The sequence below is a fragment of the Vigna unguiculata genome, chromosome 4 (genome assembly GCF_004118075.2).
Source record: "Vigna unguiculata cultivar IT97K-499-35 chromosome 4, ASM411807v1, whole genome shotgun sequence".
In the NCBI taxonomy this organism is placed as follows: Eukaryota; Viridiplantae; Streptophyta; class Magnoliopsida; order Fabales; family Fabaceae; genus Vigna; species Vigna unguiculata.
The window spans coordinates 23376663-23403299 of NC_040282.1; the positions used below are offsets into that span (position 1 = coordinate 23376663).

The following is a 26637-nucleotide window of genomic DNA, read 5'->3' on the forward strand; positions in this document are numbered from 1 at the left end:
GTGAAATGCAATGTTGATGGTGCTGCAAAGGGAACATCTGGTCCAACTACTTGTGGAGGAATATTCAGAGGAAGTGATGCGGAATACTTAGGAAGCTTTAGTGCCTTCATTGGAAGGGTTGCCGTATTTAAAACCGAACTAATGTGGGCTATCATCACAATTGAAATTGCAGTGGACAAAGGATGGACTAACCTTTGGTTGGAGTGTGATTCATCACTAGTGAATCTAGCTTTTCCTAAACCAGAAATGACACCTTGGGATATTAGAAATAGATGGAAAACTTGTATAGCATTGACACAAAACATGCAACTAACAGTAACACACATCTATAGAGAAGGCAACAAATGTGCGGACAGGTTAGCTAATCTTGGATTACATGCAGAACATGATTTTTTGTGGTATTCCTCTTTACCCTCATCTTGAAGGGAAAATTTCTTGAGAAATCGTTTAGGGTTACCTGAATTTAGATTTAGCTAATATTATGTCTCTTTTATCACATGGGCTTTGGCTCTAGTCCTCCCATGATGTTTTTGTTCTCTCCTCTAATTTACTAAACTTTTTATTAAAAAAAACCAGAGGAGATTTTGTAATTTCTAGGATAAAGGCACCGTCTTCTCTACCACATATCTTTTGGGTCTTCGGCATTATTCAACTCATTACAACTATGTGATAAGATAATTTTTAACACAAGATATTTGTTCTGAGAAAACTTCCAAGTACGTTTCTAAAATTTTGTTTGTTTTATTTCTACATAGCAAGTCCAAAATCATTTTATTTTCTAAATACTAAATTTAAAACAAGTATTCACTCTTATAGTAGCGAACAAAGAATAAACAATATGAGTATAAATATGTATTTTTATTTCTTTTACAATTTTGTGATTTTTTAAAAAAATTAAAAAATGGAATTAAATGAATATATTTGTCAAAGTATTAAAAATTTTGTCTCTTGAAGATAAGATTTTAAATTAATAGCATGAACTTAGAATTTAGGGTTTATTAGGTAAAAGAATTATAAGCATGATAATGAGAAAAAATTTGTCAAGTACAGAAAACAAAAAGCTAGTTAACAGCTTCTAAATCTGAAATGAAATAAAGTGATCATCCCGTCCCATGAATAAAAAACTCACCAAGTACTGAGAATGCTCCTCCGATCTGAAACAACTTTAACTCCACCAATCTCGAGGGACTTTTAGGGTTAGAATTACTTTGAGAAAACATGCATAACTTTTAGAATTAGCCACAAAAATGAATAGAGTGAAATTATTCATAGTATGCATTCACCTTTATTTTCAGAAGATGAAATTAGGAAGGTAGTGTGGGATTGTGAAAGTAATAAAAGCCATGGTCCAAACTGCTTTAATTTCAGCTTTACTAAGAAATTTTGGTGTTCTATTAAAGGGGATATAATGCAAGCCATTAATAGCTTTTATAGCATAGGTAAGTGGCCTAAAGGATGTAATGCTTCCCTCATAGCTCTTGTACCTAAATGCAATAACCCTCAAGGATTAGATCAATACAGGCATATATCTCTAGTTGGTTCCACCTATAAGATAATATCCAAATCTTTATCCTTAAGGTTGAAGAGCGTTCTACATAAGGTCATAGATCAAACTCAATCCGCGTTTCTAATGGCGAGAGGGTTGCTTGATAGTGTTGTAGTTGCTAATGAAACCATTGATGAGGTCAAGAGAAGAAAGAAAAAATGTATTGTAGTTAAGGTGGATTATGAGAAAGCATATGACTCAATCAGGTGGGATTTTCTATTTTACATGATGGAAAGATTAGGCTTTTGCATAAGATGGATTAATTGGATAAAGGAGTGCCTAAAATCCTCCACAATCTCAGTTTTGGTCAATGGCAGTCCAACAGATGAGTTCAACCCTACAAAGGGTCTTAGACAGGGTGACCCTCTAGCCCCATTCTTGTACCTCATAACAGTTGAGGGTCTGGCTGATATGGTTAGGCAAGTAGTAAAGAAAAAATTATTAAAGGGGATAAAAGTAGGGACCAAAGAGATAGAGGTTAACATGTTACAATATGCAGATGACATATTATTTTTGTGTGAAGCAAACACACAAAATATTTTGGGCATAAAATGCATTCTTAGACGCTTTGAGCTAGCTGCTGGACTTAAAGTTAATTTCATTAAAAGAAAAATAGAAGGGCTAAAAGTAGAGGAAGGCATTATACAAAGATACTCATAAATGTTGAACTGTGATGGTATGCATTTACCATTCATTTATTTAGGTATGCCAATTGGTGGCATCTCTAGGAGATTTGTATTGTAGAGAGAGGTAGTTGATAAAATAAAGAAAAGATTGGCTAGATGGAAAGGAAAATACTTGTCCTTTGCTGGTAGGGTATGCTGGTTCAAATATGTTATTACAGCATTGTCCCAATATTACATGTCATTCTTCAAAATGCCAACAAGTGTATAAATTGAGATAAAGAAAATTCAAACAAAGTTTTTATGGGGTTGGGGAAGTGAAGGTAGAAAGATAGCATGGGCAAAATGGGACAATATATGCAAATCAAAAGAGAATAGGGGCCTAGGAATTAAAGACCTCAAGCTGTTCAATATTGCCTTACTTGGGAAATGGAGATGGAGGCTAGGAATAGAAAGGGAGGGCCTGTGGAAAGCAATCCTAGAATCTAAATATAAAACTGGGACGAATTTAAACAATAGGGTCTGTAATAGGTTGGAATTAGAGTGATGGAGGGATTTTAAGAAGGTGACAAGTGAAGGCCAACATGGGAACTGGTTTGAGGAAATTATTGAGTGGAAACTTGGAAAAGGGGATTTGATTAATTTTTGGAATGACAAATGGATTGGAGAAGTGCCACTAAAAGAAAAATTCCCAAGATTATATGCAAATTCCATTAATAAAGAAGCAACAATAAGAGAGATAGGTTGTTGGAACAATGAAAGTTGGGAGTGGAATTTGGCATGGAGGAGGGAATTATTTGAATGGGAAACACCCCAATTAGCTCTAATGATGGAACAATTGTTAGATAAATCTTTAAATAGGGAGAGAGAAGATATTTGGGAATGGAAAAGCAAAAATTCAAAATGTTATTCAGTCAATTCTGCTTATAAAATATTGCAAGATAACATTAATGGTGATGATTCAGACATGTTCTGTTTTTTTTGGTTAATTAAAGCTCTTCCATCTACCCAACACTTGACTTGGAGAGTGATTCTTAATAGGGTTCCAACAAAAGACAACCTAATCAATAGAGGGATAAGAATAGATAATAGATGTTGTTTGTTGTGTGAGGTTGAGGAAGAATGCATTAGCCACTTATTTTTTACTTGTAATGTGTCAAGGGTTGTGTGGAATCAATGTAACAAATGGATAGGTATTAATAATGTTCAACATTTTAAGGCAAAACAACATTTCCAACAATTCTACCTTATATTAGTTGAACAATAAACAAAATGGTGTTTGGAAATGCATGTGGATGGCAATAGTTTGGGTAATTTGGAATCATAGAAACAATATTATCTTTAGAGATGAACTGGTAGATGCTAAAGAGGTATTTACAATGCCACAACGAAAAACATGGGGGTAGATAATTAACAAGTATTAAAAATTGTCATTTATTGGTGTTTGAGCCCAGTCACATGCTTAAAATATTTATGAAAATAAATTGACTTTAATCCTAAGAAATAAGAAATATGGGTATACATACAAAAGTTCAAAATAGTGCAGGATATAACCATAAGGAAAGGGAAGTAGGAAGATATATGGTTAGAGAAAGGACTAATAAGGCAATTAGCTTAACAATGTTTAGGTGGTGGTAAGGTGAGGGTAATATCTTGTGATGGCTAAACAAATATTTTGCAACACATATATAACTCATTAGAAGGTGTAAAATGTTTTGTGACATTGAAATTCTCTTTAGTACAGTCATACATTAGGGTAGACAGTAGGGGATGTTGTTGCTATGTATTGGGATGAGGAGAGTTGAAGAGAGCAATTCTTTGTTTTTTGAAGGAATGCAGCATGCAGAGGAGTGTTCTTTTTATTTTTGCAGAGAGTTAAACAACAAGGAATTATTGTTCTTCATGTTTGCATGGACTATGGGCAGTAGAACATTCATAATGGAGTATATCGAATATACCAAATTGTTGTTTGAAATACACATGAGGATGAGATGAAAAAGTGGCTTATATGTTTATTGCATCTGAGGAGTGTAGAGCAGTGTGAATGAGGGATTGTTGTAGCTAAATCAAGGAGCTGCTCGAAATGCTGGAGCCTTTAAAATTGGAATGCTACTAATGGTCGAATAACCTTTTCATGAAGGGTCCAATTGTTTACACTTTGATATTATATAGATATATAATTTTGGCAGAGTTGGAATGATGATTGGCTATTGTATTTTTTTGTATTTTATAAACTGACGCTGCATAAGGGGTATAGGTATGAAGAAAAAGGATTTTGGACTTGTACTGGTCACGCAGAAATATGCCAGATGTATACTTAGGGAGGCATACATACCACTTTTACTCTTTGTCGGTGAATCACATACTAAACAAATAATTTATTCTTAAAAATATTAATTTTAAACATTTAATATATAATTCATCTCTTCAATATTAAATTAGTTTCAAATTTCTTTTACACCACTACCACTGTCGCTACATCTCCTCTGCCATCTTTCTTCCTCCTCTTTGTCCCCCACCTCTTATTTTCCTCACACGCCCTTCTTTTCCTCACACGCCTCTAATTAATTTATAAACATATTTTGTCAGAATGGACGAAAATTTTGGTGATTAACTTTTGGACAAATTTAACGACAAATTCTCTTTGTTTGTAATAAAAAATTCTATTTTAACGACAAATTATCTTTATATAAAAGTTCTTAATTTAATTCTAAAGTTCTCAAAATTTAATTTTTCCTATAACCATTTTAATTATAAATTACAATTTGTAATTCTTACATAATTAATATATGTCAATTAATAATTTGGTAAAAGGAGTCATTAAATTAATATATTATTTTTCTGATTTTATATTTCATAATTATATAATTATGTAATTATATAATTATATAATTATATAATTATATAATTTTAAAATTTTATAAATTTATAAATTTATAATGGCCTGATTATAGAATATAAAAACATTAACCGTAAAATTAAATAATTAAAAACTAAAACAATATGAAATTAAAATTAAAAAATTATATTTTTTATTTATATTTAGTAATTTAATAATTTTATTATTATCTAATAATCTAATTTTATATTAATAATCTAATTTTATATAATGTTTATCTTTTAATTTTTTAATTTTAATTTGCTTTAAGAATAATATTTGTTAAATTCAGTAAAATTTTGGAGGAAATTTTCGTCACTAAAGTCTAATAATTTTTGTTAAATATAGTAAATCCTTAGAGAAGTCGACCATAAAAATTTAAGAAGGACTCAATTGATAATTCCCAAATTTATGAACTTAAAACATAAACCAATGTAAAACAAACAAACAAAATTACCCTTACGAACACACGAGTATCGTGCTAGTTATATGTAAGAAGAAACAAAGGACAACGCAGAAGCAATTAACAAAGGAGATTTTGTCACTCTTCGATTTTTTAGAAGAGATAATTTCATCCTCAGTCGAGAAATGCAAAAGAAATGGGGATTAGGGTTTAGATTTTCTCGCATCGGGGAAATAGGACTCTTGGGTGGGAGGCATTCAGCTTCTTGTCCTGGTTGGGTGGGGTTTTGTGATTTGTGTTTGTTACTTTTCTTTTAAGTTTTATTTCTCTTCTTAGGTATGGCAGGGGAGTATGTAGTGGACTTCTTTATTCCTTGGCAATGCCTTGGGGAAGAAACATCTAAGAAGGCTCTCGAGGGAAAAGGAAAAGAGGTGGAAGTGGCTTTGGAGAAACCAACGACAACTAAAAAAACTTTTGCACAAGTTCTAAAGGTAACATGTGATGTTTCGGTAAACCAATTGCCTATGCCATGTGTCAAGGAAGATATAGTTACAGCACAAATTGATGAGGAGGATTACTTACAAGGATTGGAGGAGTGCAAAAACCACGTATACAGAAGAATCATCTTAGCTAGAGGAGACAAGGCTCAAACGCATCTTGAGTTATGCTTAAAATTGAAGGTACTTTGGAAAGATTTGGGAGATTGGAAGGCCATACCCATTGGGAAAGGTTTCTACGAGTTCTCTTTTCACTCTTTAGATGAAATGAGAAGAGCCTTGACAATAGGTGTTTGGAACTTAGCACCAGGGGTTCTTAGGTTGTTTGTCTGGTCTAAAGACTTCATCCCATCTACGGTTAAATTGACAAAAACTCAATGTTGGGTAAAGTTGAGAGGGCTACCAATGGAGTACTGGAAACCTAGAACTTTGTTCTCCATTACTAGGGGCATTGGTACGCCGTTATCGCTAGATGAGTGTACCTTGCAAAAATCAAGAGGGTTCTTTGCTCGGATTTTAGTTGATGTTAACTTACAATATGATTTGCCCAATCAGATTATGGTGGAAAGAAAGGGATTTGCTCTAGTGGTAGAATTGAAATATGAAAAACTCCCAGAATTTTGTTCTCTTTGTAGAGCAATTGGTCATTCGATGTCGGTGTGCAAGCATAATATCATAGGGGAAAAAGGTAAAAAGAAATCATTGGGGAACAATTCAAAAAAGAAGATTTTGTTTAAGGGGGTCAATAATGAAGGGGAAAAAGATAGTAAGCATGAACATACCGTAGAAATTGAGGATGCATCGAAACAACAAATTCATGATAGTAGCACTCTCATGGACAAGGATAAAGAAAATTCACAACCGCATGGATTATAGAATACCAAAGAGGTAACCAGAGAAAAAGAAATACAAGCCCAAACCCAACAAAATGATTACAGTAGCCAACACATTAATTCACAAACAGAGATTGACTCCAACAGGGAATTAGAGATAAATCTTGTGATTCATCACCCTGGTGAAGGTGTACCCCATCCAAATTATGCTTTGTTAGAAGATATGGAAACAACAATCCAACAACAAATAACAACTCCACAGGAAAAACAAACAACTGAAGTTCAGTTTGTGAGGGAAACACAAATAGAAGATTTTTGTGGGGAAGGAGATCATGTACAACAAAAATAAAGATCGGTAGTTATGCACAAAGATGGAATACTCATCTCAAAGTTCTGGGGTGATAGAGTAGAGGTGGAAGATGACTCCATATCGAAAAAGGAAGATGAAGTCACATTTCAACTTGTAACCAAGAAAAAGGGAAGACCTCCAAAGAACAAAAAGCCTTTGAGAAGGTAGGTAGTAAAAAGAAATAATGGTTTTTAAATTCATGTATTGGAATGTCAGGAGCATAGGTAATTCAAGCATAAGGAACTACCTAAAAAAATCACCAAAGATTCAGACATGTTCTGTTGTTTTTAACAAATTCAACTACTAGCATATTTGTTGACAAATATGACCACGAAAATGTGGCATCATTTTATCAATATATTTTGCCGACAAAAAAATATCAGTTGGTAATAACAATTCTAGCTTACATAAGGATTTTACAGACAAATATTTATCAACAAATATTTTCGTTGATAGTTCAAATTCAAATTTACCAACATAATTATTTCCAATAATAAAATTTGCTGGTAATGTTGTTTTACTAATGAGTTTATTTCTATCAGTAAATGTTTTGCCAACGAATTTATTCTCATCAACAAATTTTGTTAGTAATTAAGTGATTTCTTATTAAGACTAAGAAACATTTTTAGTCTCTCTTTATTTTGCAACAATCACTTTTTGTGGACTCAGCACAAGATGATGCCGGAGTTGACGCATATCTAGATGATGAGAACCTAAGTTTGAGTTCATAGGATACCATTTTCTATAGTCATGTTTAATTTGGGAATAATATGGTTCTTTTCCTTTTGGATAACTATACAAATATATTATATATATTGAGAATTATCTACTTTTCCTCTTAACTATCACATCTCTTTATTATCTATATTTCACTGCTATATGGATATTACGAAATTAATTATATTATTGAAATAAAATAAAATTAAAGTGTTATATTGTAATTTATTGTCAAAAAGTGGATTAAAAGTAATTATAAATATACTTATAATTTATTTCAAAAATTTATATTAATTCAAACATTTCTTCTTCATACCAAAACAATATTATTTATAAAGAAATTGGTAACATTTTTTATAAATTGTTTTTATAATCTCAAATGTTTCTCATTCTAAATTATTATCACAAGTTACAAACAGGTAAATATTATTAGATTAAGCTAATAGACCTTTCAATAATAATAATAATAATAACAATAATAATAATAATAATAATAATAATAATAATAATAATAATAAATTACAAAATAGTATACCTGTTGAGAAAGACAACCATCATCATTTTATTGTTTATTATTTGAGTAGAGAAAGTAGTGGTGGATGTAACTAATGTGAAACAGAAAAAGAAAATAGATTTTACAATCATATATCAAAATGTCTTTTGTTATAAATTAAAACGAAAAAATATAACTTTAATTTTGAAACAATAGACTGGTAAGTAATTCATTTATAAAATTGAAAATAAAATTTAATAATTTTACTAGTAAATATTTTTTTAAATTACATTAACTTAAAGGATAATTAATTTTTAATATAAATTTAAACTTATACATTGCACTCAAAAGAATGTTTCAATTTTTCAATTTTTTTATATATATTTTACATTAGAATTAAATCATCAAAGAAGGTTAACTCGTAAAAACTACATAATTATAATTAAAGATAAGTAAAAATTGATAAAAAGTTAATAAAGAGTTTGTTTTAAGGTAGATTACGAGTCAATTTATCTTTAATCGGGTTGTAAATTGTTTAACTAGTGGGTTAAGTGAATTAGGTTCAAGTTGACTAACATTTAGAAAAAACAAAATTTTTTCAACCCTACCTAACTCAAACTCATGACAAACCGAAGGGTTTAGTCATGCCATTTCATGTCGAAGACCAAGACGGGCTGGCCTAGGTCCAAGGTCCAAGGTCGAAAGGGCCTGTTTGGAACAGAAAATTGAGACAGGCTCTCTCATACCAAAGGTCGAGTTGGGCTAACTATTGAACCAAAAGTCAAGACAAGACAAAAATTGAGACATGTCAAACCGGGCCAAAGAAAAGGGTTGATTTGTGACGAAAGTCAATATGACCTTGCTAGGAAAGGTCAAGACTAGTGCCAAAGTTCAAGACAAGTCGAAGGTCGAGACAGACAGGCCTCAACCGAAGATCGAGACGTGTTGCCCCAAAACAAAGGTCGAGACAGCTTGGTCTCGACCGAAGTTCGAGACTAGTGAGCACCGACCAAAGATCGAGACAAATTGGACAAGTCGTAGATCAAGAAGGCCGATATGGACCGACTTTGATCCAAGGTTGACACGAGTCCTAATTTGGTAGACTTGAACTCGGTCAAATCGACCGAGTCACCGAAATTCAACCACACGAAATTCAAACCAGTCAACCCCAACCTAATTCAACCAAATTCAGCAAATAGGGCAAGATCGATATTTAGCCAATTCAACCCTAAGTGTAATTCAATTTATAAATAAAGATAATAATAATAAAATATGTTGTCATCATAACAATAAGTGAAAAATATTTTTTTTTTATCACATACATGCATGATTGTTGTAAAATAGATTGAAGGTTACATTAGTCATTCGCCTAACAATATTCATCTTCCTCCTCTTTTAAATATTTGAAAGAATCAAAAATACTTTCTACAAGAAAACAATTTCAATATGTCCGTTCAATAACAACATTCAAATAAATTGTTTCTTTCATTGGTTAGAAAAATACGGCTATCGATACGAAAAAGAAAAAAAAAAGTACTATTAAAAAGCTGAATCCCATTGACAATAGCCATTCTACACAATTATGAATCCCAAGTGAAGCAACAGTGACCAAATTACAGAGTTGGAATAAGTGGAAGAGTAAAAGAAAAAACCCTAGATTTTGTTTCTTCTTTTGTGCTTTCATAAAAAATTGTAACAGATTCTGTTATTGTTTGGTCATAAGTTTTGGTCATAAGTTTCTAAGAGATATAATCAAACTAACATATATATATAATTAATTTTTTATTGTTTTAAACTTTAAATATAAAAAAGATATTAGATACGAAAAGTTAAATTAATTGGTGTTCTGATACTTATATTATTTAGTAGTCGATATTAAAGATAATTTTCCTTTTAATTCTAAACCGTATCAAAGTTATAAGTTTTAAATACGACAATATCTGTTTAATGAATTGAACTATTAAACTATACATGTCTTATAAATAACTTTCCATATATACTTTAAGAAAACATAACATCATTAATAATTTCAAAATCTTTGTACATGTGATTCCTTATGTGCATAAAAAACACAAACAACATTCAGATTCAAAAACTTTGTCTTAATGCTACATATTTACTATCATTACATGTCGTCTGAATCTGAAATTGCTTTGAGCCTACGGTCCCCAATTGAGGTGATTGGTTGAGAGAAGAGGCAAAGAAAAATGATTTTCAACGAAAATAAAATTCATTGAAAACCTAAAACCTGCTGCGTCATTCTGCATAAATATGAATTTCTATGGTCCCAGTTGAGTTCATTGGTTGAGAAAAGAGACAAAGGAAAAAAAATCATTGAAAATCTAAACTTAGTTTCTATCGTAATTCAGCTCATTGGTTCATAGTAGAGGCAAAGAAAAACTTTTTTCATAAAAAACAAAAATTCATTGGAAACCTAAACCTAAAAGGATATTTACTTTTGCGATAATCAAAAATTGCTTTATAATAGGAAACAAAACACAGCAGTAAATTGCTTCATTTAATGGTTGAGTTGGAATGAGTGCAAGAATCAGAAAACCCTAAATATTGCAGAGAGCTTTTGTTTCTTCTTCACTAAAATTTGTCTTCATTCGCAATTTGTCTTCATATTTTTGTTATTAATATTCATAAGCATAATTCTTGATATTCTAAATATTCATTAGCATAATCATTTGAAGAGTATTGAAAACACATTGATTTCTATAACAAAAAAAAAAGTTACTTGACTAAATATATTTCAAATATTGGAAGAACACTAAACAAAACGTTTTATGTCCTAAAAATATAAGATACTCCAAATATAAATTAATCATATATAGTAGATCTTAAATTTATTAAAACCTATAAAATATATTAAAAATGCAGTGAAGCATATAATAATTTCTAACATAAAAGAGAGAAATATTTTATTAAATTTGCATATCACTTGTTTAAGTAAAAATGGTGAAAATGGTATACTCATTTTGTTTCATGTATGAGAGACTTCTTTACAGTGAATATCCGTCGTTACAGAGTGATACCAAATATTCATATTTTATATTTTATAATTAATTTCGTGTTTAATTTTTAATAAATTTTAAAAAAAATATCAGAAAACATGGTAAATAACTAAATCAAAAACTAACTTTCCAAGTAAACAAAATTTAATTTAAACTAATTCGTAGATAAGAAAATAAAATAAAGGCTGCCATTAAATCAAGTATCTCAAAATAATTAATCACTGAAAAAACTCCAAACAAGAATTGTAAAAGATAACTTACTCTTTTTCTGGATCGTTTAGGATCAAAGCCAAGAGTCTAATATGATATGAAATTCAATTAGCAAAGAGTTATGTCCATGCATTCATGGTTTACGAACCAAGTCTTTTAAAATTACACACAAGAATAACAGTAAAGAAACACTTAATAAATATAGTATGAATGGCTGCGACACTGTAACTGTAAGGCAAGGATTAGGCTTGAAACATACTACCATTTTTTTTCTTCTAGAGTATATAATTTAATGTAATAGAAGGGAATATCATTCATGGTGAAAACGTTCAATTAAATAACCAACTGCAAAATCATCTAAAATTTGACTTTTAACTTGCATGATATTGACAGAAATAATTAGTTCCAATTTTTGTTTTTTATATCATAAATTATGTGATGACATTGATTTATATAACAAAATTAATTAGTTACTTGACTAAAAGAGGGTATAAAACCTGTTATGTACAGATGAATTTTTGTGAAAAAAAAAATAAATTAAGAATGGTGAAATTATTTTATACAAAACACGGTTAATTGTTCAAGATTTTTCACAAAAATCTTATCTGGTATTAATTTGTGAAGAGACATATTTACTAGTATGGGATGCAACAACATTTTGATATTTTATTATCCTAGTTGCACAAAAAGGTTTATATTTATATCTTATGAATGATGTTACAACTTATTTATATGATTCTTTGATCATTTTATTTATATGAAAATCCATGAAGGATTTAATTTGTCCAACAAGGCAAATTCTAAAGAGGTTTATTTAGTAAAATTGAACAAGTCCTTTTATTTACTAAAGCAATTAGGATGTATGTGGTATAACCGTCTTAGTGGTACTTGTTAAAAAGAGGTATAGAAATTATCTTAATTGTCTTTGTATTTATATGAAAATATTAGAAAATGAATTTTCCATAATCATTGTTTACGTAGATGACATAAACATTGTTGAAAATGCTAATGAGGTCACAAAGGTAACTAATTGCTTAAAGAACGAATTTGAGATGAATGATCTTCGAAGGACAAAGTTTTGTTTGAGAATAGAAATTGAGTATTTAAATAAAGATGATTTTATACGCTTATATAATCAATGTGCTTAAAAGGTTCTTATATAATCAATGTGCTTAAAAGGTTCTAAATGGACAAGATACACCTATTATGCACTCCAATAGTTATGAGGTCGTTAGATGTTGATAAAGACTCTTCTTAGACCTCAAAAAATAATGAAGATCTTCTTGGTCCAAAAGTATCATATCTTAGTGTTATAAGAACAATAATGTATCTTGGTAATTATACTCGACTTGATATTATATTCGATGTAAATTTGTTAAGCAAGATATAGTTTGTCACATACAAGAAGACAATGGATTGGAGTAAAACATATATTTCATTACCTTAAGGGTATTACACATATAAACTTATTTTATCCAAATGATTCAAAATAATATCTAATGGGTTATGAATATGCATGTTATTTGTTATTTATCATATTCTCACAATGTCACAATGATTGATGACAAATAGGATATTTGTTCACGTGGTAGCACAAAATGATTTTATGGTGGTTTGTAAAACAAATAACAACATTGTCAAATCATGCATAATTTTAGCATTACACGAGATAAGTTGTGAATGTATTTGGTTAAAATCTATAATTCAACATGTTTGACAAACTTGTGGTCTATCATCAAAAAAAAAATAGAATTAACAATCATATATGAAAACAATAGTGCATTGTTCAATTACAATTGTGATATAGAGATCCAAAATATAATATGAGGAAATAGTAATAATAAATTTATAAAATAATAATAATAATTGTAATAACAAGTAATAATAATAATAATATAAATAATAATTACTATGAATAATAATAATAATATAAGTAACAATAATTATTATTATTTTGATTACAAGAAAAATTTAGTCGTCTCATAATATCATCTATTAATCAATTTTTTATCATCTATATTAATTCAATCATTTATAAATCTTTATAATTTTCTTTTCATTTGTCGTCATTTATTATCGTCTTTTCGTTCATTTCTACTCTTCTAATTCAAAAACAAGCTTAATTAAACAAGGGAACTTGAAATATTATACCATATATAAGGAACAAAAATCAAATATTAATAAAAAAAATAAGAAATTAATAATAATGTTTGATCCAGAGAGAAATTTAATTGTCAAATATTTTTACACAAGTAACATTAGTTATAATCCTTTATTTTCTATTACTTTTAATTATTTTGAATGTTGTAATAAATATAGAATAATTAATTGTTGAATAATACTTTATAAAAAATGTTAATAAACCCATAAATGAATTTAAATATAAGATATGTTAAACTTTATTCAAAATTGTGTGTTTTTTAAGTGTTAATTTTTAAAAAAAAATGTAAAACTTTAAATACGTATAAATTAAGATTTAACTTTTATTTAGGATTTGTGAATACATTTTTTTGTATAGAGATGAAGTGTTATAGTATCTAACTGTAACTCATAAATTCAAAAAGTATATAATTTTTTTTATCATATTTTACAACTACATACTATAATACTTGAGAGAAAATATAGTCTTATGCAAATTTCTATACCCTAAACAAGAGAAAATATAATAAAACTAAAAAAAATGGTTTTCATAAAAAAGAACACAAGTTGTCAAATCCTTCAGGTGTATTGTAATTGTAATGATCATAAAACTATTACAAGATTTGGATCATATAAGCATATTGATATGTCTCCTTACATATTAAGGGGATAAATTAAAAATAATATTTTCTTAAAAAAATTTCAAATTACATTAACATTTTCATAGCTATAGCCATCTCTCTTACTAGAAATCAAGAGAGAATTAAAAAGTGAATTAGTATAAACAAAGAACAGAAACAATAAATGATTTTAAGGAAAATACAAAAAAAAAATGTATAGTTTTTAAACATATTATAAAATCATATTATACTATGTGGTATTATTTTACTATATTATATTATTTTTAAGAAATTCTTGCAATTTATGCTTCAAAACACAAGTCATAAAACTTACTTTATAATTTTTAATACATTAACTTTTTTAGTTTAGAAGGTAATTATTTTGTTCTTATAACTTACGTTGTTAATTAAAAGCTAAAATCTCAAAATTTAATGTAACAGATATTTTACAAAACTCAAGTTCTAAGTTCATTATTTTGACAATGATTAAAATTGAAGATGCTAAAAAAGTATTAAATATAATTTATTCATGAACTTTTATCTTCTAGGTAAAGTCAACGTACACTTTATTATTACAAAAATAAAACAATTTAATCGTTAAAATAACGAAATCACTATTCAATTAACACTTGGTAAGATAATGATAGTTAAAAAAATATTCTATTATGATATTATAATATAGAACTCTATAGATATACTCATTAGATATGAAAGTTACTATAATACTAAATTAAAAAAGTTAATAAAAGTAATAATGATTAAAGGATGTCTTTCTTTACATATAGAAAGTAACTAAAAATCTGAAAACATTACATCCATGAAATAACAAAATTATTTAAAATAACTTAAAAATTATATAAAAAGAAAGAAAATAAGCCGACTATATGAATAGGTATAAAATGTTGAATATAGAAATCAAACTCACCTCTAAAATTTGTAAATAATAACCCTTGTGATAAATAGAACTATTTATTATAAACAACTTTCCCAACTAATTCCCCATATATATATATATATATATATATATATATATATATATATATATATATATATATATATATATATATATAATGTATAATATATAATATGATAGATTGTATGGTTAAGAAAAAATCATATAGCAAGTAGTATTAAATGAAAACATAAAGTTAATAAATATTAAGGTAAAAGATGTAATTACCTAAGAATATTGAGAATGTATCACTTTGCAATTGATTTCAATCCATATCTAACTAGTTAAATGAAGAATAAGATTACTAAGAATGGTAATTACATCAAAACCTATGTTTCTCTTGTTTCTATAAAAAATAAACTTCTAGCTTTATTATTCACTACAACAAGATACAACAAGTTCATATTCTTTTTCAAGTTTTAGCATTATCATCAACTTTACAATCGTACTACATGATTGTATATCACAATAATGCTTCCATTTATACAAAGAACACAAAAAACGGGGAACCTACTCAACTCTCAATCAAAAATGGTCGAGCATAGAAAGATGTCCACCAATACCTACAAAACACTTTCCACGATGTTAATCATATCCACATATTCAGAACAAATAAAATATAAATCAAGCTACAAATATGCTAGCAATACACTTTAACACAATATTATTAGATAAATTTACATAAGACTCATAAATACAACACAAATACTCCATGAGTGAAAGGACCTACCTATATGAATCTACCTCAAACAATGCGTTTTGGCCAACAATTATGCTATTACTCTTAACCTTTGTGGCTTTTGAGTCTTTTAGCCCTGAAATAATGATAGAAAAGAAACATTGTTATTACTTGCACATGTGGAGCATCAATTATAGAACAGAAAACTACAATACCATTGACACAAACAACTGAGTAGTTGTGACGTAGTCCACAAATGTAATGAACTAAAATATAACATCTAAACAGAACATTAAAAATTGCATATCAAGGTTATTAGAAAATATCACATTATCAATCTGCAAGTATCTTAAATGATATCTAAGGATCCAATTTCAAATTCATAATACTTGTTAATTGATAGATAAAATGGTTGTTAGGATGATAACTTTTCTCTAACATATTCAACAAACTCAAGCTAGCTTTGGTAACTATTTACCATCATGTTTATTGTCAAAATACAAAGAATGCAAGCTTTCCAGTGCCATGTACAACATCCAAAACCACAAAAGCAATCTTTTACTCACCTTGAGTGAATATACTTATCAACCTCTTCCTTCTTCTCAGGACCATAAACAAACCATTTTTCTTCAGATGAAGAAGCAGTTTCGTCTTGCATTTTCACATCTGCAAATTGCTTTCTGTTAGAAAACTTCCTAAAACCCAAATCACAATAGTATCATCATTTCAACTGGATTTTGAGAGTTACCTTGCAAAAGAACACTGCTTTCATCGTTATAACTTTTCAACTTCCAAAATACCTTTCCATCGTTGTCCACAAACTCGGGCTTTATTCTCATGGCATCAGAACCACGTTTCTCTATAATATTAGAAAAACAAATGATAACCATTACAATAGCCAAAAATATTAAATTCTTACAAGATATAAAACAGCATGTACCCAAACTTTCCATTTAAGAGCATTAATTTATTCTGTGAATCCAATTCCCAGTCTAGATTTTTTGAAAAATAAATGCTTTGCCGCAAACAATCAATTTTCCATAAGAAAATGGTGAATTTAAACCAAATGGAATTAAAAACCTTATAGGATGTCGCATAACGGAATGTTATTGGTATTATGTGAAAACATTAGACATCATATGATAATGATTAATTCACGAGCATCATATCATACCTTTTGGAAGTGCACCCTTTAACTTCAACACCTCATCATGAGCTTGAACCACTTCACTTTTTAGCTTTGTAAGTAGAGCATTATGCTTCTCCATTTGAAGTGGAGTCACCTTTAGCATAATACCGTTAACCGTCTCTGACTGCAATTTCTTCCTAAGACCCTTCTCCTATAAATAGGATGCATACAAAATTACAAATACAATATAAGAGCAAGAAACATCTCGATACAAAGAACGTCAAACCTTGCTTGCTATTACCTTGTCCACAGCTTCAGCAACCTTGGATTTTGCTTCTTTCACATCTTCTGCATGTTTTGCATTTTGATCTTCAATACAACACCTCAATTTTCTGTACACGTTAAGAACATTTCCAACCACTTCAAAACAAGATTATGAAGACAATAGGGAAAAGAAAAGGATTGAAAAAGTGATAAAACAATAAAACAAAAGCAAAATGCACAAAAAAGCTATTTTCTTATATACTTGACACACTTACTCAGTGCCCAAAGCTTCGTCACAAAGAAAATTCAGCAAAGTGAGCTTCCTAGACAAATCCAAGTTGTGATATCCACTTGCACCTTCTTCAAGCCAATCCAAAGGAAAATCCTTCATTATATAATCAGATTCAGCTATTAAATCTTTCAGCGCTTTCAACCATGAATTACTTCCATCGCTGGCAGTCAAGGATGGATACCTAAACCAAAGTCATACAAAATAATTATCACTGCCCAAACTGTAAACAAACAAATCGATCAAAGATATAAAAAATAACTCACTCATTTTCTGAATCATTAAATATGAGGGTCAACATTCTAATTTGAAATTGAACCACCAAGTTGTTTTGTCCTCGACGTAAATTTTGCTTACGTATCAATTCTCGTAACATGGCCTCAGCCTCTCCATTCTTCAAATCAAGAGCCTGATTAAGTTTATACACAGGTAAATGTGAAAAAGGACTTTATAAAGCAATTATGAATGGCTGCAAAATAAGTCAGTGTAATACAAGTATATATGTAACAAATGCACCATTATATCTGGAGTGCATAATTTAATGTTACACAAAAAATATCACCCTCAACAGAGTTAAAATGGGGGCATACCTTGCCGAATACTCTGCAAAACTCTAGGAGCTGCAGTGCATTCCCAACATTTTCAGGTGGAAGCTCAATGTCCAATACTTTTGTTAACTCCGCTCCAAGAGGCAAAGGAATTTCCTCTTCAGTTTTATCCATCACAGAGTTCATACCAACACTAGCAAACCTTGCCATTTCCACTTGGACTTCGGCACCAGCACAACTATCTATCGGCACAGTACAGTTCCAATTTTCAGCGTGCATATGTTGCACATTTTTCTTTGGGGTCGAAGTCATTGGATCAATGAAATCATTTGCAGGATCCACAGAAATAAGGTGATGATTTCTATGTTCCTGTATTTGCACCCCAGACAATGATTTTCCTTCAGCATCAGTTCTAACAATATTTTATTATGACAAAAATTATGGTTGCTATCTACCTTTGTTTCCTTTTCAGCGACTTTGCTACAAGCTCTGGTGTCATCATTTGCGTTCCCTTTTTCCTCATTTGGAACTTCTTGGCAAATTTTACGCTTTTTGTAGCTCTTCTTTTTGCCAGCATTATCACCATTCTTTGCATTACATATTTCCTTTAATTCTTCACGCGCCGTCTTCTTAGATATTTTGGTAGAATTCCTCTGAGTGTTTACGGGGTCAAGCTGTAAACTACTGTTCGTTTGTGAAGAGTTTTCCTTCTCCACTTCCCCCGAGAGAAATACTACAAGGTCCTGAAAAAAAGAAAGAAAAAAACATCAACGAAACTCATCAGAGCATAAGAAGCTGTGATTCATGTGTACATGTATCATCACATAAGACACAATGATATAGGTAAATATGACTATCTAAAAAGACAAAATAATGGATACATCATTATGAATTAAACAAAATATAATTATAAATTACTTTTATTTTATTAACTTATTTTTCTTGATTTCTAGATTGTTGGTCATATAGATTGTATTCATATTGATGAGCCATCATCAAGATGTTATTTCTAGTCTTTAATTCGTTTCTTGAAAGCGTATGTATGATAACAATAATAAAATTGAAATAAAAACGTCATACTCAAGTTATGATATTTGCCCTTCGTTATGCAAGAAAAGAAAATAAACAAATATATATATATATATATATATATATATATAGGCACACACACTATAGAAGTTTTAAACACAAAAGTCCAGATGAGATACATAGGCACAAGTAAAGTACGCATATAAAAATCTAGTAACAAGATTTTAATACATAGTCCAATTTAAAATATTAATGCATCACAGGTATGAAAAGTTAATCTATACCATACAGTTAACAGGGATGTCAAGATTAGATGTAGGTAAATCAATTTCAACTATTCATTGCATAGGCATACAGCAAAAATTAACTCCTCTCACTGGATGCACCACACGCATATAAACCCTATGCACCAATGAGTGAAACGTATATGCTAATAACTAACACAAATTAACCCAACAAAAGGTATGGTACCTTCTCCGACGCAATTGGTTTCATGGGTGAAGCACCTTTGCAAGCTAGCACTTCATCAAAACTTGAACTACTAACGTGTTCATGCTCCTGAAATCATTAACAAAGCGTGAATTTGCATTCATAGGAGCTTCTTCGATCAGAAAACATGAGTAAACTTGCTTTGAAAGCAAAACACTCACCATGATGGATCCCATCTCGTTATACTTAGATGTGTTTGCAACAAGCATTTCAGACACGGATTTAAACCCAGTTGCCTTAGCTGTATGAAACAGTGGACCAGTAGGTAATTCGCCTTTTTTCTTCCTAAAAGGAGCACTCATCTTTCAGAATGAACTCATGATACAATAACAACTGAAAACACACAAAGAAATAAAACAAAAAACAAAAGAAACTCACCTGCAAAAACTGCAGTTGCAAATGTTTCTACACTTTGGACAAGCCCAATTGTCCAACTGCTCTGCCTTTTCGGCATCTTCTCCATACCTAATTCACCATAGAAAAATCTTTAGAAGGGGAAACACAATCAAATATTCACCAAGGTACTCTGTCATCGTATTCTTTGTGGTTTTATTCTACCAGCGGTAGTACGATAATTCCTTCGTGATATACACATTCGAAAACTGGTTTTCCAAAATTTTTAACGACTGGTTTATTTGGATACTTTATGTTAAAACTACGGATATTAGAAAACTCTTTGAAAAGTTAAAAATGTTTGCCATAAGCATGGCCAGAAATAAGCTTAAATTGATAAAATAATTCAGAAAGAATAAAGCATTTTTAAGGATAAAAAGATAACACGACGTTCTATAGTGCGGAACGTAACCTATTGAGGAGGCACTTGTGACAGAATTTAATGGAACAGGGCTTCCCATTCTTCAAATTCTTGCACGAAGCACAAAAATCCCGTGTTTTCTGGCGGCACTTCAACACAGAAAACAAAAGCAAACGAAAATGTTATCATCCGAATAAAGTTCAAAATCTAGAAAGAAAAAAAAACACAAACCGAATGATACACACAAAGTAAACTGAATGATATCATCACCACCATCATTATAAGACCTATCAACCACAATTCCTTTTGTCGCATACCCTCACGCACCCACATCCAGATTTCACCCTCTCTTTAAACTACTACACCCTCACAAGAAGAAACAGAAAGAAAAACAAAAGTAACAGCAAAACTACAGCATAACATCTCTTTACAAGATTACATGCATCTTGTCAAATGCTCAAATATATATATATATATATATATATATATATATATATATATATATATATATATATATATATATATATATATATATATATATATATATATACTGGCAACAACAAAGGTATCTAAAGATGTAGCACAATTGAAAACTGAAACTCAATACAATTAACTCAGATGAAACAACTATATACAAGTCTATATACAAGCCTATTCACACACGTTGAGTAATACAACAACAACATTCTTATATAATCTCATCCCGTCAAAAAGGAACAAAAAGAAAGAAGAAGAAAGGTACCTGGTGGCAAGTTTTTCCATTATCAGAATCGTAGATTCTGCTTCCCACAATCCGAACACCACGAGAATTGCACCTCTTTGGCTTCTTCTCACCAGCAGCAACGAGCTCCATGTTCTTCTGCTGAGCAGGGGAGAACCCAGATTCAATGCTGGAGTTAGAAAATGCCGTAATAGCCATTGGAGCTTGTGAAAGCTAACAACACAGAAGAAGACTTTTGCTTGTTGGTGGGTTTCAAAAACCAAAGCTGAAGTGTTTTTAGCCGCAATAAGACACTGAAATTTCGGACATTAATATGGGTTTGTGTAAAACTTTTCACCTTCACCCTCTGTTTTGGAAACTTTTATTTCCCTCTTCAATGGAGGGTGGCGGGAACAGAAAGGGCGAAAACAATTTTTGACTTGTGTGGCCAAATTTGAATTTCGAAAACTTTGAAGGGTTGCAAATTTGCACTGTTTAGCTATTTTCTTTCTTTTCTTTTTATACAAAATGGAAATGTGACAAATAATTTTTTGTTTTGAAATATATAAAAGCAACTTCGTTGATTGTGACATAAATAAAATTTAATTTGTGACATTAATAAAAGAGAAACGGATACGAAACTCTTTTTAACGTAATTATGTGAATTTATTTCAAAGAACTTTTTTCTATCATTTTAGTGTAAAGATTAAGCATCAAATGTTTTTAATTAGTCTCTCCGTTGTTTTTTTCTATCTTATAAGGGTTGTTTTAAATAATAAAAAAAATACAATAAATCTTCTTAATTTTAATAAAATAGCTGTATTTTTTTACTTTGCTATTTTTCTTTTCATTTAACACAATAAATAAATATAGTTTTAAATTATTTAAACATTAAAAATGTATAAGAGTACAATAATGTGATTATTAACATTGTAAATAATAAATAAATAAAAAATTTCCAGAAATATAACACTTAAATAAAAATAATAATAATCATGTGCTTAACTTTTGGAAAAATAATAATTGTAACAACCTATATCACTGTAATATACAATTATTATTCGACACTGGGGTTATAAAACAAAATATATATAATACATATTTATATTTGTCCAAAATTTAGACCAATCATCTATAAATTCTATGAAGTTTAACGTTTATTTTTACCGTAAGTTTACATTTTTCAAACATTTTATCCAAGTGACCTTCCTAGACTTAAAATTCAGAAATTCAGTTTCATAACATTATTGACCATATGAGTAATCAATTAATTTTAAAACATTTAAAAAGGAGAATCGAAAAAACATTTACTTTATAAATTACATCAATTATGAATTCAATTTTACTAATTCAATCAAAATTCAATTATAACTCGATATTCATCAATAATATTCAAATATCTTAAAATAAAATTTTAATACTTCTAAATCTTGTAAATTTACTATAAAGATATTATATCTACAAACTAAACATGTCATCACTATAATCAATATAGTAAAGATTCCACTGTTCAACTTTAATATCTCAATTACTAAAAAAATCTTACTTTTCGAAATTGTGATTACTTAGAATTTATGTTATTTTATTTACAGGAAAAAAATATAATCAAAAAATTGAATAAAAATATAAATAATGACAAGAGAAAGAGTTTATAAGAAAGATAAAATTTAGATACGCATAGTTAATAATTTTTATACTCAATATAACTTAAAATTTATTATATTTTAAAGTCATAATTATCGAACAATTAAAATTGTGTCACAAGAATAGTCTCTTTTTTATTAATTACTAATTACAATTAACGTCGTACTCTTTCAAATTAATTTGACACTTAACTTGTAATAAAAGGATTTAAAACATTTTAAAAATATTTTTGAGAGGCTTCACGATATTTTTTTAATGCAGTTAAAAAAACTATAATTTCATAGAAATGTAATAAAAATATTATTAAACATGAATAAAGTGAGAGAAAAAACATAGATCTAAAGAGATCATTCCCATTTCACACCTCATTCAAATGTTTCAGAAAGCAGTTTTTCAGTGAATATTCAAGTAACACCATTAATTTAATTTAATTAACTTTCCTTATATGAACAATACAAAAACCTTTCAACTACCCTTAAACCCAAAGATGGTAGAATATGTATAAAGAAGATGTAGATTTAAGATCTGACCACCCTCTGCTAATTCTAACTTGTTAGAGATTCTTTAAAGACCCCAAAACCCCACATGCAAAACCAACTAGCTCACATGCAAATAAAACTCCAAAGTGACTCTTGAAGGGGTAAAAGGAGACCCTTCAACTATGAGCATCCCTAAACACAAAGATGGTAGAATATGCATAAAGAAGATGCAGATTAACGATCTGGTCACACTCTACTAATCCTAACTGGTTAGAGATTCTTTAGAGACCCCAAAAACACACATGCAAACAGAATTCCAGATTGACTCTAAAAGGGTAAAAGGAGACCCTTCAACTCTGAGCATCCTAAACACAAAGATGGTAGAATATGCATAAAGAAGATGCAGATTAACGATCTGGTCACACTCTACTAATCCTAACTGGTTAGAGATTCTTTAGAGACCCTAAAAACACACATGCAAACAGAAATCCATATTGACTCTAAAAGGGTAAAAGGAGACCCTTCAACTCTGAGCATCCCTAAACACAAGATGGTAGAATATGCATAAAGAAGATGCAGATTAACGATCTGGTCACACTCTACTAATCCTAACTGGTTAGAGATTCTTCAGATACTCTAAAATCTCACATGCAAACAGAACCACAAACTGACTCTAAAAGAGATAAAAGAAGAACTTACTTTGTTCAAGGATTAGATCGGCTAGAAATGTAGCTCTCGCTGATAAGAGACTGTTAGTGTCTTCCAATCTTCGAACAAATGAGTAAGGTCTGAGAGAGTTTAGAGAGAAGCTGGAGATTTAGAGAGACAAAGAAATAAGTAGGATCTGAGAGAGAAGCTAAAGGGTCTGAGAGAGTTTTGAGAGAAAATAGAGATATAGAGAGACACTAAGAAAAGAAAATATATTGTTTTAGAGAGATAGTGACTTTTATATAAATAAACTTCTATTTAATTATTTTCTACTTATTCTAAAGCTCCTTACTAATAAATTAATCAATGACATATTATAAAAGCTCTATCTTATTTAAAAAAAATTGAGGATCTTACTACCAATCTCAAATACTAAGCATTGTATTGAATGAATTTTGGTATTATATTTTTATTTTTTTTCCTTTTTTCAGAGAGATACTTCTATTTATATAAATGAACTCTTATTTAACTTTTTTTTTATATTTATACTAAAATTTCTTAATGTCAACACCATGTTTTGTCCAAGAAAGTAAAATGTTTTTCTACAAAAGTTTTATACTAAATTACAAAAATAAAAAATAATAATCAAAAAGAGAAAAGTAAAATATATAGAATTTGTAAGAATTAATATTAATCTATGTTTGTATATTTTCTTCTTCGTGGTCTTTTTATTTATTATTTTGAAAATGGGTTAGCAACAGCAGGCCAATTTCTGTTTCTACTTTCGTTTTTATTTTTTGCACCTTTTCCAAAATTGTACTCAATAGTCCATTGTTTTTTCTTTGAGGCTTTCTTTCTACACCTCCAAAGATTTCTTCTATACCTTTAAAATGTCAAAAATACTATTTGACCATTTAAAACAAAACCATATAAATTACATCCTAAAATTATTTTTGGATATTGATTTCTGAAAATCAACATTCGGTTAAAGTTGTAGACTTTCGAATTACAAAAATATATAAATATATATAAAATATATATATATATATATATATATATATATATATATATATATATATATATATATATATATATCGGAATTCGACTTCTAACGTGAGGTTGAAGATGAGAATGGGAAGAAATTGGCGTTTAATTGGGTTTTAGGATTCGGCATATTTTAATTTTCTTCTTCAACCCATAATTAACTCTCACACCTTCATCTCATTCTAGGGCTAGGCAGATTCTATTATTTTTCATGCACTCCAATAGTTAAATTTCGCACCCAGAGTAATTGGGCTTGTAATTTACTTCATGCACTTCTCCGATTCTTCAATGTAATAACCCCATCTTTTTTATTTTCTGTAATTTCATTAAGCACGCATTTGGGCTTGGATGCATTTTACTTTCTGCACCGCGATTCTTTTCGTATACCCCATCTTCAAGTTTTTAACTTTTGTTTTCTACACCCACATACATATTCACTTATACATTTTCATTACTTTTCAATTTTACCTTTTCTTCAAATTGATTTATATTGTTTTTGTAGTATTTTTTTAGTTTTATTTTCTTTTTTTATAACAATATTTTAGCTGAAATAAAAATGGAAAATATAGCTTTTAAAATAATAAAAAATAATAATTTCAAAAAATTATTTTCTTTATTTTTTTTTTATTCACTCGCCTCACATGATATTTATTTTTAAAATATGAAAAATGTAACAAAGGTCGTTGATGTCAAGTCGGTCGCATACTAATTTTCAAAAAAAAAAAGAATGAGAAAGAAAACTTTCAAATTTTTTTTATCAAAGTCAAACAAATATTCTCATATTTTTAACAAAGAATTACTTAGTCCCTTATTTCTTATTTATTAATGAGAATACGTAAATCTAAGGTTAATCCTTGTTGGGTTATTTTCATTAAAAAATATATTTGTTCAATAATTTCTAATTTTTTTGAAAAAATAAATATTTTAAAACAAAACATCTCATTTTGTAAATTTAATTAAAGGTACCACTTCTAGGTGAGAGCTGTAGCTTTTAATATCTTCTCTACGCGTGATTGACTCTTGAACAAAAAATTTGGCTTTCGCCGACTTTTGATTTATCTTTATGATTTTTCATAATTTTCTAATATAAGCTATGGTGACGACTCTAAATATTTATTTACAAACAACCTCTTTTCGTTGTCTGGGTCTTACAACTAATCTTAACGAAAGCATTATATTTATTGAATTTTTTATATTATTTATTTATTGATCTTTAAAATGTATTGATATTGATATATTAAAAAAATATTTTAAAATATCAATGTTTACTAGTGTATCTTAAAGAAGGTTAAAAGTAGGGATAAAATCGTGCTAGCGGATATCTGCGGATATCTGCGGATAAAATCTGTGACGGATAGTTAGCACCTATGGATAGCAGTAGCAGGTATTTTAATACTCGTTAACGTTTATAAACGGGTCGGGGCTGTCAACACCCAATTTCGTAAGGACAAATAAAATTATTTTTAAGAAAATATATCCAAAAATAAATATTAACTAAAAAGGATAAAAATAAATTGTCTTATAAAAATAAAATTGATTAAAAAAGTTTCTTTAAATTTTGTTTAAAAAAGAATAATAATATAGGTGTTTAAGTAATTTTTAGAAATATGAGTCAAAAAAATAAAAAAAAATAGATTTATTTCATTTTATTTTAATTAAGTTAA

The 26637-nt window shown here is 29.2% G+C and overlaps 1 protein-coding gene across 5 annotated transcripts; it reads right to left on the reverse strand.

The window, feature by feature from the left end:
- Positions 1 to 15552: 15552 nt before the first annotated feature.
- On the reverse strand, positions 15553 to 24186 carry LOC114181321. Of its 5 annotated transcripts, none has more exons than XM_028067744.1 (16): positions 23981 to 24186; positions 21201 to 21317; positions 20510 to 20607; positions 20083 to 20169; positions 19866 to 19989; positions 19687 to 19773; positions 18642 to 18929; positions 18229 to 18555; positions 17905 to 18047; positions 17625 to 17822; positions 17387 to 17477; positions 17131 to 17296; positions 16705 to 16815; positions 16523 to 16622; positions 16008 to 16092; positions 15553 to 15840 (listed from the first exon to the last, which is right to left on the reverse strand). In XM_028067744.1, exons 2-15 carry the CDS (start codon positions 21309 to 21311, stop codon positions 16062 to 16064), a joined length of 1962 nt encoding a protein of 653 aa, XP_027923545.1. In that variant the 5' UTR covers positions 21312 to 21317; positions 23981 to 24186; the 3' UTR covers positions 15553 to 15840; positions 16008 to 16061. The 5 variants fall into 5 exon arrangements, with proteins under 5 accessions (XP_027923545.1, XP_027923544.1, XP_027923543.1 ...); XM_028067743.1 differs by having other exon boundaries at positions 21201 to 21320; XM_028067742.1 differs by lacking the exon at positions 23981 to 24186 and having other exon boundaries at positions 21201 to 21535.
- Between the last annotated feature and the right edge of the window lie 2451 nt (positions 24187 to 26637).

Bases quoted from the DNA above. Each gene is read 5' to 3' on its own strand.
- LOC114181321 (XM_028067742.1), bottom strand. From the start codon at position 21,377: ATGGCTATTACGGCATTTTCTAACTCCAGCATTGAATCTGGGTTCTCC. The intron at 18,930-19,686 runs GTACCATACCTT...TCTTTTTTTCAG, and splicing joins AACCAATTGCGTCGGAGAAG to GACCTTGTAGTATTTCTCTC. The intron at 16,093-16,522 runs GTGAGTAAAAGA...TCATTATTTCAG, and splicing joins GATAAGTATATTCACTCAAG to GGCTAAAAGACTCAAAAGCC.